Raw genomic sequence first — 14537 nt, 5'->3', positions numbered from 1 at the left:
CCCAAAACAAAAGGGGGGGGGGGGGTGTGGGGTGTGTGTGTCAGAAATATCCCTATGTACTGCCAACACTTTCTGATATCTGGATTTAAATTATTTCCCTTTAGAGTGCATCTATGCATACAGTAGGTGCTGGATTAGAAGCCAAACCGTCCCTGTATTTAGTCTAGCTGATCCATGGTATCCTTCCAAGGTAACAAAAGTTTTGAAATATGGTCTTGGAATTTTTGGACACACCAGCTGGATCATGATTGCTTCTACATATGCACTGTTACTTTCTTTATATGTAGTTGGTAACACTGTTGGTACTTAGATATTACTAATGCTCTCTGAAGTAAGTAACATTAGGGAACAGACTTCTTCACTACTCTGGCTCATACAGTATCACTTGCCTTGCGAGCTGTAAGGACTTCTCAAGGCCTGAGTGCACCAATATGCCTTACTGGCCCTGACCAGCCTCCCCTGGGGCCTCCACCCACACGCCTGCCCATGGCCCAGGGTCTCCCATTTAGCCTCAGCCCTGGTCCATCAGTCCCTGCCTGAGCTTTACCCTCTGGTAAATGTGCCTGTCCCCAGCCACAGCCTGGGCACGGGCCTCGTTGAGCCCTCACCCTTGGACTCACTTCCCAGCTTGACCTTGACCCTGCCTCATTACCACGGACCTACCCCAGGATCACTGGGCTGTGTCCGACCCTGGTTACTGTCACTGGACCTGAGCTGTGGCTTGATTTCCCAGCTTGACCTTGGACCTGCCTCATCACCATGACCTTGCCTGATAATCCGGACTCTCATTTGCCCCTGCCTGCCACCTATGAGCCTGCCCTGCTGACCTAGCTGGGATACTGTGGGCCCTAGCTGGCAAGGCTCCTCCCTGCCATGCAGACTTTTGTATGCTAATTTTCATTTAAAGCAGCTGAATTGTGGCAAAGAGAGATCAGCTCTAGAAAAGAAAACAGAAATCTCTGTAGGTCTTGGCCACCCTTCTATCAATGTCTCCTTCAAAACTCTCCTGGCTATGTGTTTCATTGCAAATCATGAAGTGAGTTACATATTTATACATAAAGAATGCAAAACTTCTATTTCCATATGATTTCCACATGAAATCAAGGCAAAGGGGTTTTTTATCTTGTTTTCATTTTATAGTGAAAACAAATAAACAGTGATAACCAAAAATAACGAAATGCCTGCATAAGCTCCATGGTGGGCCCTTTTCCTTTGTTTTTTTTTCAGGATCCAAGAGATTTTACGTGAGCTACCCAGATTTAAATAAAAAACAGTGAAAGAAGAGTGTGAGCTACAATATTCATTGGTGGTTCCACATTTGACTGGTCAACAAACCCACTTGTACCTGTTAGGTAATGCTTCAGGATTGTGAGGAATAAAGCGTTGATTTTTACGAAGCATACTACAGTTCTCTAATGGAAGATATTACAGAAGCATTGCTGTTACTCCTTTTAATGAAGAGTGAAATCCAGAGCATGCATTTGATCTGTTTTGATTTTGTTCCCTGATGTGCAGCATTTTTTCTTTCTTCCCAAGATATTATTTTGGCCTCAGAATCTCATTAACATCTAAGAATTGTTTGTATTTTGGCTTCTTTTCTAAGTATGCTCTAAACATAAAATGAGAAACAAATGAACAGAGGAGATGGCAATGAGGAATAAACAAAAATGCAAGAGGGGAATGCTCCAGTTAGCTGGAAGGAAACACTAGTGAGTCTCCCGTTGCTGTAAATCAGGAGAACGCAGTTTCCTGCTTCTGACCCATAAGAGAAGTAAACTTTCCAGCAATTAGAGCTGTCAAAGAATCAGTCATGTGAAATGTTTGCAAGAATCTCATCTGCTCCCTTCAATCCAATTTTGTTGCTAAGTTCAGTAAGGTTCACCAGCTTTACTCTACTATTAATGGATGCAGTTTGGTGGAACACTGCTGTTTTAATACAGTATGACATCTTAAGAGAATTATGAGACAGGAAGCCATCTTTCTATAAATGGACGTAAAAATATCACAAAAGTTTGTCCAGACTCTCTAAATCAAAAGGGGATAAAGATCATGTAGAAGACAAAGCCACGAAACTTAAGTTATTTCTCTTATTTATACTTAAGATAGAGCAATAAATGTAAAGACAGGAACATACAAAGTAAGATGAGTCTCACTTTGCTGTTAGAGACTTTTAACCTGTAATCTTTCCCACTGAAATGAGTAAAAATTTCTGTTTCTCTCAAGATTGAGCCTGGGGGATATCAGAATATGGTGTTTAGATCTACTTCAAAGACAAATAACAGAGCATATACTTTTCAGAAAAAAGCGCTTGTTTCTTAAGGATGAATTGCCTGCCTTCCTTCCTTCCTCCTCCCTTCCCTCCCTCCTCCCTCCCTCCCTCACTCCTTCCTTCCTTCCTTCCTTCCTTCCTTCATTCCTTCACATGTTCCACCAGTGTGCATATGGTAGCCATACAACTCATAAGCTTTGCAGGTAAAAGTGTGTGTGTAAAATACATACAATGGATTCTGATACCTGTTTATCAAAATAACTCAAATCAAGAACTGTATTGTTTTAGAAACGTGGAGGGTTTTTTAATTACTTAGGATTAATTATATGTATAAAGAATCAGCCTGCGCAGAAACTGAATCCAAGAAGGTCAATGCCGTGGAGGGAAACAGGTGGGCCATAAAATACATAAATATATGTTGTGCGAAAACAAGATGGGAGAACATGGCGAGAAGGCAGCCAAGTGTTATTTACGGAGTAAAGCTACATACAGCCCAGCCTGGGAAGGAGACACAACTCCTACACACAACTCTGTATGTCCTCTGCAGGTTTTTAAGTGCACATATGTTGTATTGCAGAAGTTACACTTAGGGAAATTTAATTATATAATCTTCCAAGTCAGAACCACAGAAACTGTTAATGAAAACGAAGGCAACTAGCATGATTTTGCATCAATTAAAACTTTGCAAGGTTTCAGTAAAATAAGAAAACCCAGAATCTTTCCACCGATCCTAAATTAGATCCTGTCCTTTTCTTAAAACTCAGCTGTGACTATTAATGTCTTTCTCTCCCTGTGTTAATGAATACCCTTGTCAAATTCTGCACAAATATATATCACAGTTATCAAATCCTGAAATGTAACATCTGTTGGCAGCAAAGACAATTGTAATTTTTATGTTACTGTGCTTTTTCTTGATGTTTCGCTAATTAACCAAGGCTGTATTGTAATGCCCCATGCATCACATAAATCTGAACATGGAAGTTTGATACATCCCCTGCTGAAAGAGAAGGTATGTGCCTAACCAATCTCTGACAGGCCTCTGGAAATCTCTACTTGCTGCATGTGCAACAGTACACATTAAGTGTTTGCAAAATGGGTTCAGAAAAGTACAGGTCAGGCCGTCTCTTATGGCTGTAACCAAGTTTGAACTCAACCATTTCAAAGTTCCAACGTTCTCAAAAGTTATGATAAGTTCTTTTACCTCTTATTTCTAGCCACGGCTGAAATGTCAAAATACAATGGGAAAGACTGTTCTGCGGTATTTCCAGCTGGGACTTGAAGTAGGCATGTAATAAATCTCACAAAGAAGGTCTGTTCTTGTGAGATTTCCACCACAGTTTTGCGGACTCAAGAGGTTTGAACAAGCTTTCTTTAAGCATTTGAACTTTTGGCTGCTTATCTGAACCATTTGTGGCTGCCCATCGCTGATCTATGCTTATTGCTGAAGTGTGGCTTGGCTTAAAGTATTTCTTAAAGAATTGTTGGGGAAATTACACATGCGAAGTCCATACACCTGGGAATGCCCATTTCCATTCCATGACAGAATTCTCCTCTTGTCTTTCAATAGAAGCACACTCCTCTACAAGAAAGAGAGACTTCTGATCCTAAAACACAGCCGTTGAAAGGCACAATACGAAAGCTCATGGACAAAGGCCTGACATTGCAAAGCTATTGGCTACTCCTATATTCCACTGACTTCCACTGCAATCACTGCCACTAAATGACTCTGAGCATTTGAGTTATAAGGTATGTGTGAACCTTAGAAGATTCTGCACATTCTGCCCGAATCTACTTTTTTCCTGAACTAAGCTGTTCCTTCCATTCTGTTTGTGAATCAAACTCCAAACCCAGTGCTGGCAGAACTGATGGTGAATAATGCCAACTACAGTAGCAAGCATTTGGAAGAAATTCATTTGTACACTTATATAAGCTGAGAAGTTGACAAAATCCATTCTTTACTCTCTGACCCTAAAATGTTTGTGGTAAGAAAAAACTCCAACATTTTCCACATTACCTGCTTCACTTTTATGTCTCATTTAATACATATAAATAAGCATAATAACATTCTATAGTCATAACGTTCAGCTACAAAAACTACTTTTAATTCTGCAGAGGACAAAATGTCAATGTAGAATAACGAACAAAACATTGATGCTAGAGTCTTCATTGGAATGTATGTGCTTTATGTGGTGGAACTGCACTAGCTGATAGTAGCTGGGCCAGCTTTATCAAGAAAGATGTCTTTGAGGGCAGAATGCATTTTTCTCTGTTACTTGTAAAATATCATTTTAATAGCACTGTACAAGCAACAGCTCTACAAGCTAAAAAAAAAAAAACAACGGCACTGCCATTTCCCCTGCAGCAAAAACTTTGCCATTTGCACTAATACCTATACTTCACTTGGTAACTTTCTGTCCATGCTATGCAAGAGTGTACACTGAGTGAATGGAAAAAGAAGTTCAAATGACAACAACAAAGATTTATTAGTGTATAATTTTTTTTTTCTTTATAAAATCTATTTGACTTGTCTGGAGGCTGAAAATTTTGCAGGCCTTTAATTGTAGCAAAAGTCTGATCAGCCTTTTTAAAATTATGTGACATACCAGGTACCTGTCCTATTTGTGAAGTTGCTCCTCCTTCTCTGCATCTAAAACGTGTGGAAAATCTTCTGAGTGTCCAAACTAATGCATAACCTATGAGCCAGACATTCCTAGCTTTCAGAGATACTACCACAAAATGATCTAAATAATGAATCCATGGAGTTATCAATACAGCTTCAATGATAAACTATATTATTTGCCTGCCAAAACAACCAGTCGAAGAAAAGGGAGATGCAATCAGGATTCTACAAACTGAAGGCTCAACTTGTCTACAGATGAAATTGATATGCAAGCATCCACAAGAGGGATCAAAATACCAGGCTTTTCTTAGCCCATGTTTGTAAGCCTTCTAATGAAAGCATATAAATATCACTACTGAACAACAACTCTGAGCCCAATCATGAAACAAGGTAAATCACCACTGTTTTTATTGCTTTCATGCGGAGAATCTGACTCATTGGAATAAAAAAATACATCCATGTTCACAAAGTAAAAAAGCCTGAATCAACCTTGCATGAATTTATGAAGTTGTTCCCTTCTTTTCACAGCTATAGGACAATTGTTTTATGGCTACTTAAACCCAGACATCAGGCCTCAAACCTTCATCCCTTCAAAAAACAGTAGGGAAACTTTTAGAGTCTGAATCTTGAGATTCAGGGCTAAGCAAGGCAGAATAATAAATCTCAGCACACTGAATATTTTGGGAAGTTCAGACACAGAGCCAATTCTAAACCCAGATGTTTGGCCATGTACCCACATGCTTGCCCCTTCTATACATTCTTGTATCTAACACAAACTCAAGATGCCCTTGGGATCATTATTTTTTTGTTTGCTCTTTCCTGTTTAACAGATCAAGGATAAACATGGAAAATAAGATCACTCCTTTTATGGCTGTACAGATGTATATTTTTTAATTCTGATGCACCTAAGTTTAGGAGATTTGGCAGCATAAAGATAGTAAGAATCCTTACCCTGTCACTCCATTCTGTAAGGAACCAGCTTTTAGCACAGGGACCCATGTCACAGTTCTCAATATCATTTGGCCGCAGCTTCATGTTACATTCCTCATCATCAACAATGTCTCCAAGGTTGCTGACACATTTCACATCTCGGGTCCTTTGCCCCACTCCACAAGGCACTGAACACTGTAACAAAAGGGAGGTTGCATCAGGACTCCATGCAAGAACTGCAGTGGTTTATCAGGGAGCTGGGAATGTACAGCTCATTCACTCCTGCTAAGACGTCCACAGAAGCTATAAAAGTACTCTAGATTGCTAGGAATAGGGAACAAAATGCATTAGTAGTTTTAAATCCTATTCTCAGAGTGTATTATTCTACAGTATACTATGCGGATATATTTGGAAAACATAAAATTAAACCCTATCTTCAACAGAGCATGCTGGGCCTTATCAAAATGAACTGCTGGTATTTGAATAGCAGGCTGACATATTCTGCATAATTTTGATCTTGACCTATAAGCAGATACGAAGCAAGAGAAATGCAAAGAAACACAACTTCTGAATGCCTCTTACAAGTAAAGGCTGCCTTCTCCTGCTCTCTTTTCTTCAACCTCATAGAATACTGACAGCTATTGATATCTCTGCCTGATGATGTGAAGTATCCAGATGATGAAGCAAGACGGGAACATAATTTTCTGCTGTGTACGCATGAAATGTTTTGATGAGTCCTGTAAACACTCTAGAATTAAAGGGGAAAACCTCTGGGAATTTGAAGATTAAAGACTGCAGTACCTGCATAGAATGGTACCTAGCAGAGCTTCCAAAGGCAGCCTCATTGTTTTTTTTTCCTTGCTTTCAAATGCTTAATCATGTCTGCTATATTTACATGTCAAATTTATTTATCATGTAAAATGCATTCCCTACAGCAAGATACGTCACAGACTTCATCTTCAGACTGCACCTATTTCTTCAACTGTTCACTCTAGAATACTGGCCAAAACCCAAACTAGATGTGTGAGGTCATTCCATAGCAAAATACTAATAAAAACAAATACCCCATTCCTTATGTCATAAAGGGGGCGATTTGTCCAGTTACTCTTGGAGTCTAGTCTGCTGACTCCAAACCTGAAATTACCACAATGCCATTTTTTCTAATCAGATTTAGATCAAAGTTCTTGACATTTGTATGGCAGAAAATATGGTAAGCATATTAAAATCTTAAGATGGGCTTAATTTTAAGATCACAGACCTGTCTCCAAAGTGAAAACGTAACTGTACTTCAGTAAGCACAAACACAAATAAATGTTCTACAGAAACCAGTTTGCAAACTCAATTGGTCCTTTCTTTATGATGGATCTTCCTCATGCCAAGAACTTTAATTTTACTTCCATGAGAAAATTAATCACAGAATTTTATTGGAATTATGCTTATATTCAACCAGCTACAATTTCTACAGCATTTGTTTAGCTTGATTCACCATATGCAGTAAATCTCTAAAGGCTTTGTACACTGAAATACTTCTCAAAATGCAACAGCACACAAAAAACCAGCTCCCGTTTCTCATGATCAACACAATAACATGATCAAAACTTTACCTTTTATATCAATTTTACTGTCCTTTAACTGCAGATGGATTTTAATTCTTCATGAATAATGAATTAACCAACCAACATATCTTTACACTTTGTCTGTCTAGGTATTTCTAATTTTTTTATCAGGAATATATCAACATACCACAGATACTTCATGACTAAGAAGTTAACAGTGCTACTATCAGCCTCAGAAATGCAGCAACTGAGGGAGTTAACTCACATAGGCTTTACCATGTGGGAAGACCCGCTAATAAAGCCACACAGTGTCTGCTGCGTAACTCTTTAACCTACTGTGACTGTGTGGATGGAAAGCTGTGCTGCTACTGCCAGGGCAGCTAGCCCATGCACAAAACACTGTGTGCTGCAACATGCATTCCAGCACAGGCTGGGGGAATTAGGAGCAAGAAAGCACTTCAGTAGAAAGGAAAAAGAAGGTTTAAGTTCAGGGTTTAAGCTGGAATTTTTCATGGTCTATCCACCCACATAATTCAGCAACTCTTAAATTTTTTTTTTGCTTTGTTTCATGGCTAACTGAGATTTGTTTATCACTACACCTAAAACATCAGGATATTTTCTCTTTCAGACAATGGCCATGAAAGTATCTAGGACGGTTGTCAGGTTGGCCAAACCTTTTGTAAGCAACACAGAAATTAAAGCTCAAAACTGTACCGTCCACATTTATCTGAAAGTTTTGGTATAGCCTCAAACCAGCTAAAGTAACAGCAACTACTGACTCTATCCTCAATACATACATAAGGTTAAATAACTCCTGGAATTAAACTCTATGTGCTGTGAGAAAGAGCAGTAAGTTTGCCACCACAGGCAAACCTATCAGGACGCTCCCAACTCTACTTCATATAGTATTTTAAAAAAAGCATTGCTCAGAAAGCTTGTGTACTTCTGTACATACACATCTGCGTTTTGTACTACTCAATTGCTCTTTTTCAGCTTGTTTCTGGTTATGAACAGTAAACTTTAATGGTCATAACTGAGCAGGGTTTTCTTGAACTAAGATTCACGTATTTCCAAGTCTTTTCACATTCCACTTCCCTGTTTTAAAGAAAAACAAGTTTCATGTTTGATTAGTGATACCTGGAAGAAAATTCTTATTCTTCTCTGAAGTTTTATGCCCCCCATTAATCAGTTACACTTACTGAAGTCCACTCTGTCCTAATCTGCCATTCACTGCAGATCTTCAGCTGGCAGGTGCTGGTCGTCTCTGGTTTCTCCAGGTGATGACAGCGGTATTGCTGAACTGTCAAGGTACGATTGGCATACATTTGCCGGCATAAGATCTGTCGATGCTGCATACCAAGGCCGCATGTTTTGCTGCACTCAGACCACTCCCCTATATCCCAGCTAAAGAGAAAAAAAAAAGAGGACATGTTTTTTCAGTAAAGATTTCTCTAATACTAATCTTAACAGAACTCGAATGACATGATTCTGATGCTGGTACAGAATCTTATAAAATAACACTTAAGCCTCTGCATGCGTAACTTAATCCTTTATGAAGATCACATTATATACTTGTAACCAATCTACCTGTACTGGTTGATATTAATAACCACACATACAGATTGCACAATTCATGGTTTCAAGACATATTACAATAATAGCAAATTATTGACATAGCAAATTATAAGCAATGAATAAATACATTTAATTTTAGAACAAAAAGAATCCCTAGATATATTCTTCTCATTCCAAGACTTCACTGTATTTATTTAAGCACTTTTGCACAAACTTGTCATTTTCCCCTTTCAGTTTTCATTTCAAGCATGAAGACATACACAAATAAAGGAAGTATCTGAACTGTTCACACATTTTATTTCAGAACTCTTGTGGAGAGCAAGCAAAATCTCTATATTCTTTTTAATAAGTATTTATATATCTTTGTTTATATTCTTGATATTATCCTGTGTAAACAAATGAAGCTGAATTAATATGAGTTGTTAGAAAAGAAAAAGGTGAGAAAAATGCTTGGTGAGAGAAGACATCTCCAAGTAAATGGCTTCAGAAATTGCTTGTCAGGCATCTCTAACAGTGTAACAGCACTTACACCATTAGAAACTTCCATGGGATAAGGAGTGGCCACTTGCTACTCAGAAGAAAACTGAAGAATGTAACCACAAGAGAGATGGAAAATACAGCTGCTGACCTGAAATGAAGTTGCTATAAGGGCAACTGGGTTTAACCCTTTTCTGTTCTTGGTATATACCCTGGATGAATTGACTTTTTTTTTTTTTTTTTGACTATTTAAAAGAAGTTGCTTAGCCAATTGTAAGTCACAGTCTCCTGACGGCAAGTGTCTTTTCAGAAGGAAATCACACCTGAGCTGGTTGTATTAGTGTGCTGGAAACAAGGACTACCACTTCAGAATCCAGTCTTCGAGTTGAAGAACTACTGAATCCCAGGAAAGAGAGGTGATGTTTATGAGGGGGCTGTTGTGAGCACTATCGGCCTAATCTCATCTTTAAATATGACACCGTGGAATGAACAGGTGGTACTACAGCACACCGATCCACTGTGGAGTGATACAACCTACTGAGCCTCTCCTTTAGACAGGTATATGCAGAAGCCTGTCACTTGAAAAAATGTACCCACAGAGAGACCACATATAGTGTACATGCCTGAACAATCACACAAATTTTGAGAAATTGCTACATTCACTTGTTGCCAACTTCCCTTTTGTCTTGTCTGAATGCTATTGCTCCCTGTGAAGGGGAAGAAGGTCACCAACAACTAAGGAAAAAATATCCACCACACTTTATGACACAAGCGCATAGTACTTAGAGGTTCAAACTACTTTCCTACTTAGAATAGCCTCATTCACATGCAAAACCTCAATGACATTGGCTTATTTCATTTGACTTAAATTGTAGTATCTTACAAAGCTGGACATGGGAAGAGGTTGCAGGCCTCCTCTTCTGGAATGGGTTTGGTGCTGCTGTCACAGTAACTCTCAGATACCTCCTCGTGAGTGATTCTGTTGACACAGTGGAAAACTGGGTACTGTGACCCTGAAATGAAGAAGAAAATTAGGTGATGCATTGCAAAAGACTCTGCAGTATAAGCCATAACAGTAGCATCCAACACTGATGCAGAAAGGAAAAGTGTAACTTAACAACAGGAAATATAGACTATTTTATCCAAAATTTCCAAATGTGAGAGCTAAATGCTATTCTGTTTACATTGTAGTATTAAGGGAAGGCCTTAATATATAGAAAGTACAGCATGTCATTGTAGGAAAGGCTGAGAAAATATGCTCCTTGGTCTGCATGAGATTCTTTATAGTGCAGAGTGTACTAACATTAAGTATTCAGGCAATTTAAAAAAATGCAGCCAAGCGGCGACAACACAGGCTTGAGAGGAGGCAAAATTTAGCAGTCATTCTGTTGTGCTTCTGGAAAAGACTGAGCCTCCCTACTTTAGAGTTACATGGTGAGTAAACACATGAGAATATTATCCACTTTACCTGCTTTTTGAAAAGATTCATAAGATAAAGCTTACAGGTTAAACATTATTGTAGACTACAGACTCACTGAAAATTACTATTCTCCACATTTAATGCTCAGTCTTTAAATACTTTTCATGCTAGAGCACAAAGACAGAACTCTACTTCTATTACTATTGCAAATTGAGTACCAAAATGATGACAAAGAACAAGGTGCTAACATGCCTACTTGTATTTGATAAGTGAGAAGTTGGAGTACATTAACAAGTTTCCTGACACAGGTGATTGAGGAGCCAACCATTCCTGGTTGGCTGCTAGACCTAATACATAAAAACAAGGAAGAAAAAGTCAGGGATGTGAAAATCAGGGGCAGCTTTGGCTGCAGTGACCATGAAACGGTAGAGTTCAGGATTCTAAGAGGAGGGAGAAGGGCAAAAGGCAGGACCACAACCCTGAATTTCAGAAGAGCAGACCCAAACCTCTTCAGAGATCTGCTTGGAAGAATCCCATGGGATAAAGCCCTATAGAGAAGAGGGATCCAGGACAGTTCGTTGATATTCAAAGACCACCTCCTCCAAGCTCAAGAAAGGTCCATCTCGACAAGTAGGAAATCAAGCAAAGGTGGCAGGAGGCCTGCATGGATAAGCAAGGGGCTCCTAACTAAATATAGACATAAAAAGAAGAACAAGAGGTATAAGCAGGGGCAGGTGATCCCCGAGGAGCACAGAGATGCTGTCTGATTGTACAGGGATGGGGTTAGGAAAAGCAAGGCCTACCTGGCGTTGAATCTGGCAAGGGATGTGAAAGGCAACTCTACAAGTACATAAACAGCAAAAGGCAGATTAGGAAAAATTTTCTTTTTAGTTCTTTTTAGAAAGTAGTACAAAAGTCTGTTGATCCTCTCTCTGCCATGTTTACAGCATGTAAAGTGGCAGCAACCCCTCCTCTCACTGTGGTGCAGCAATGGCACAGGACACCGCCATGGTAATAGGAGCCCTTTGGTTACAAGACAAACAGGGCTCAGCCAAAGAAGAGTGGTCGAGGTACAACCCACAACTGCCAGTTCAACCACTTGAACCTAGACCCACTGACTTAAAAATTGGGTGATTTTAGTTGTTTTAGGCTATCCTACAACAAGTAACTCCACATGACTAATTATTTATTGTTATTGAAGCCTTATTAGTGCAGATATTCAGAATTACGCAGAGAAAGAAACCACAAACAGGAAAATTAACTCTGAACTGAAAGAGAAACAGTTAGACCTAACTTTCTTCCACAGAATGAAATAAGCACAAGTGGAATGCTATTCAACCAGATACACAGTTTACATTTCTTCCCGCAAACTTTTCCTGGAATGCTTTCCTTCTCGGATTTCACGTTTGTCATTTTGCCTTTGAAATGCGTGGATGATGTGTGATCGTTCTGAGTAAGGCTGTATGTTTAAAGTAAACTATACTGACAGACCTTGATATTAACAATATACTTAGAATTTGGGGAAATATAGTGTACAACCTGAAGACAGAGTCATAAATGCCCAATTCTCAGTGTTTGCAGTCAGAAATAGAATGAAATAAAAAACAAAATTCAGGTGGTTTAAGCAAGCACTTTTTCAACAGAACTCCTATTGCTCACACTCCCACTGCTCTTGTCTGAAACACCTACATTTATCTAGGAAGCCTACCACTCTATCTTAGGAATGCACCCTATACAACAGTGTCCCTAGACCAAGCATCAGAAAGATTACAGAAAAGTGGTTTTTTTTCCATGTTACTGGCAAGATAGGAGGAAGCAGGGCACAAGTTATCAGCTTCATCTTTCCGCAAAATAGACTTCTCTTTTCCTTAGATCAAAACATGTCTGCACATTTACAAACACCAAACTGCCATGCCTCTGAGTCAAAGGCAAACAGAAGTCTCATCTTGCCTAGAAGACCTAGGCAATTTGCACAGAAAACTCAGCTGCATCGTTGTTGGTATTTGTGTCTAAAAGAGTGTAGAAAAGGGGTAGGTTGCAACAGTCAAAGCTTACGTACCTCAAATGTGGGGTTACTAAAGCCTGCACTGTCAGTGACCCTGATTCATAAGATTATTGACACTACAAGTCTTAGGCCACTGGACTGAAGATCAGTTTTCTCCAGCTTTCCATTCCTAATTATCTACTTGAACTTGCAGTCTTTGTCTAAGATCTGTGGTTAATTAGCTCCACATTTTTTACCTCCTCGAGCTCAAAACCTCTATAGATTTAGTAACTGCTAAATAATTTTTTAAATTGTGTTAATATATTTTGAAATTAACAATTCAAACATGTTATCCTGGGTTTACTGAAATCAATTTCCTTTGTCATGCTTTGTCCAACAGGTAATTTACACTTGTGATTAAGAAACAGAAAGAAAAGACATCAATACTTTCAGCCATGTATTCAAAAAAATATTGCACCAGACATCTGTAGTAATTCTAAATTATGACTTTATGACTTTAAATAAAATAAGGGTGGCCATAGTTGATGGTAACTGTTGGCTGGCACGCTTCAATTTCAGGACAGAAAATTTAAAATTACAATTCACACTAAAGTTATATTTGTTCAAGAATTTAATTCTATGAAAAGTAAGGCTTTGTATCTCACCAGCTAACCTACACTAATACTTCAGAAAAAGCTATTATATTTTCTGAAATCTAAGGAAAAAATCAGCAGTTTGCACTCTTTAACCTCCTTTCTAATTCTTCTTTAAAAAAGTAACAAACATGCTGCCATGACTGATAACAAATTACACATCCCAAGTCACTTCCAAGGTGTAGATAACAGTTTTAAGGCACAGGCTGTGCTCAGAGAAGACGAAGTGAGGTACTCCTCCTGTAAGATCTTTCAGGCAAAATTTGGACGAAGTTCTTGTGCCTCCAGGGCTGGAGGAATTTGCAGTGCATCAGCCCTCTTCTCTCTGGACAACAGAGAGGGATGATGCGCTACTTCACTTCCCTGACAGGATACGGCAGCAGTTTCCACACTGTCCAAATTCTGGCAGATCTACTTGCTCAGTCATCTTAAATGGAAATCTGGGACAAGAGCTGGTGGCAGTTCTCATGGGAAGCATTTTCACTTTTTAAAATAATGATAATAGTCTTCTTTTTCCTGGCCAAAGTTTTACTGAAAAGTGCTTTGAAATCTCACAGCTTTTCATCAAAACTATTAATTTATCCTCCCTTTTTCCTTAGGTAGCACAAAAATAATTTTTCTTTCTTTCTTCTTCCAAGTTAAAATTTCCTAACATTATTTAGCTTTGACAGGTTCATTTTGGGGAAAAAAAAAAAAAAATTAAAGACCATGTATCATCTACATTTTTGCATGAAGAAATAAACTAGTAGAAAAAAGGAAAACTTGAAAAAAAAAAAAAAGAAAGTGTCCTATATTGAATCATACAAAATTAAAACAAAGCCTTAAATAGTACAAGATTTTTTTCTGATTTTTTCACTCCATTTTTTATCAGCCTATATAACATACTGACTTGAAATGCCTTAGGGGCATCAGAGATTCACACAGGCTTCTCATGCCAAGATCACAAGGAATGTTCATACAGCCTCAACAGTGTCAGGATCCTGCTCTCAAGGTCCAGTTTCTTTTGAATTTACCTTGATCAGAACACGCACACATTCTCCAAATAACGGGAAA

General features: G+C 38.7%; 1 protein-coding gene across 10 annotated transcripts in view; it reads right to left on the bottom strand.

Annotated features, from left to right (window-relative positions):
• Window positions 1-14537, bottom strand: part of THSD4 (thrombospondin type 1 domain containing 4) — a 347378-nt gene that overhangs the window by 17505 nt on the left and 315336 nt on the right. For all 10 annotated transcript variants that reach the window (XM_075505878.1, XM_075505877.1, XM_075505879.1 and 7 more), the window contains 3 exons: window positions 10311-10440; window positions 8575-8779; window positions 5841-6014 (listed from right to left, as the gene is read on the bottom strand). In XM_075505878.1, coding sequence (XP_075361993.1) covers window positions 5841-6014; window positions 8575-8779; window positions 10311-10440 — 509 coding nt within the window. The remainder of the gene's footprint in view (window positions 1-5840; window positions 6015-8574; window positions 8780-10310; window positions 10441-14537) is intronic.

This window comes from Mycteria americana, chromosome 6, assembly GCF_035582795.1.
Source record: "Mycteria americana isolate JAX WOST 10 ecotype Jacksonville Zoo and Gardens chromosome 6, USCA_MyAme_1.0, whole genome shotgun sequence".
NCBI classification, from domain to species: domain Eukaryota; kingdom Metazoa; phylum Chordata; class Aves; order Ciconiiformes; family Ciconiidae; genus Mycteria; species Mycteria americana.
The sequence above is the reverse complement of the archived record's forward strand: the minus strand, read 5'-3'. Positions and strand labels throughout refer to the sequence as shown.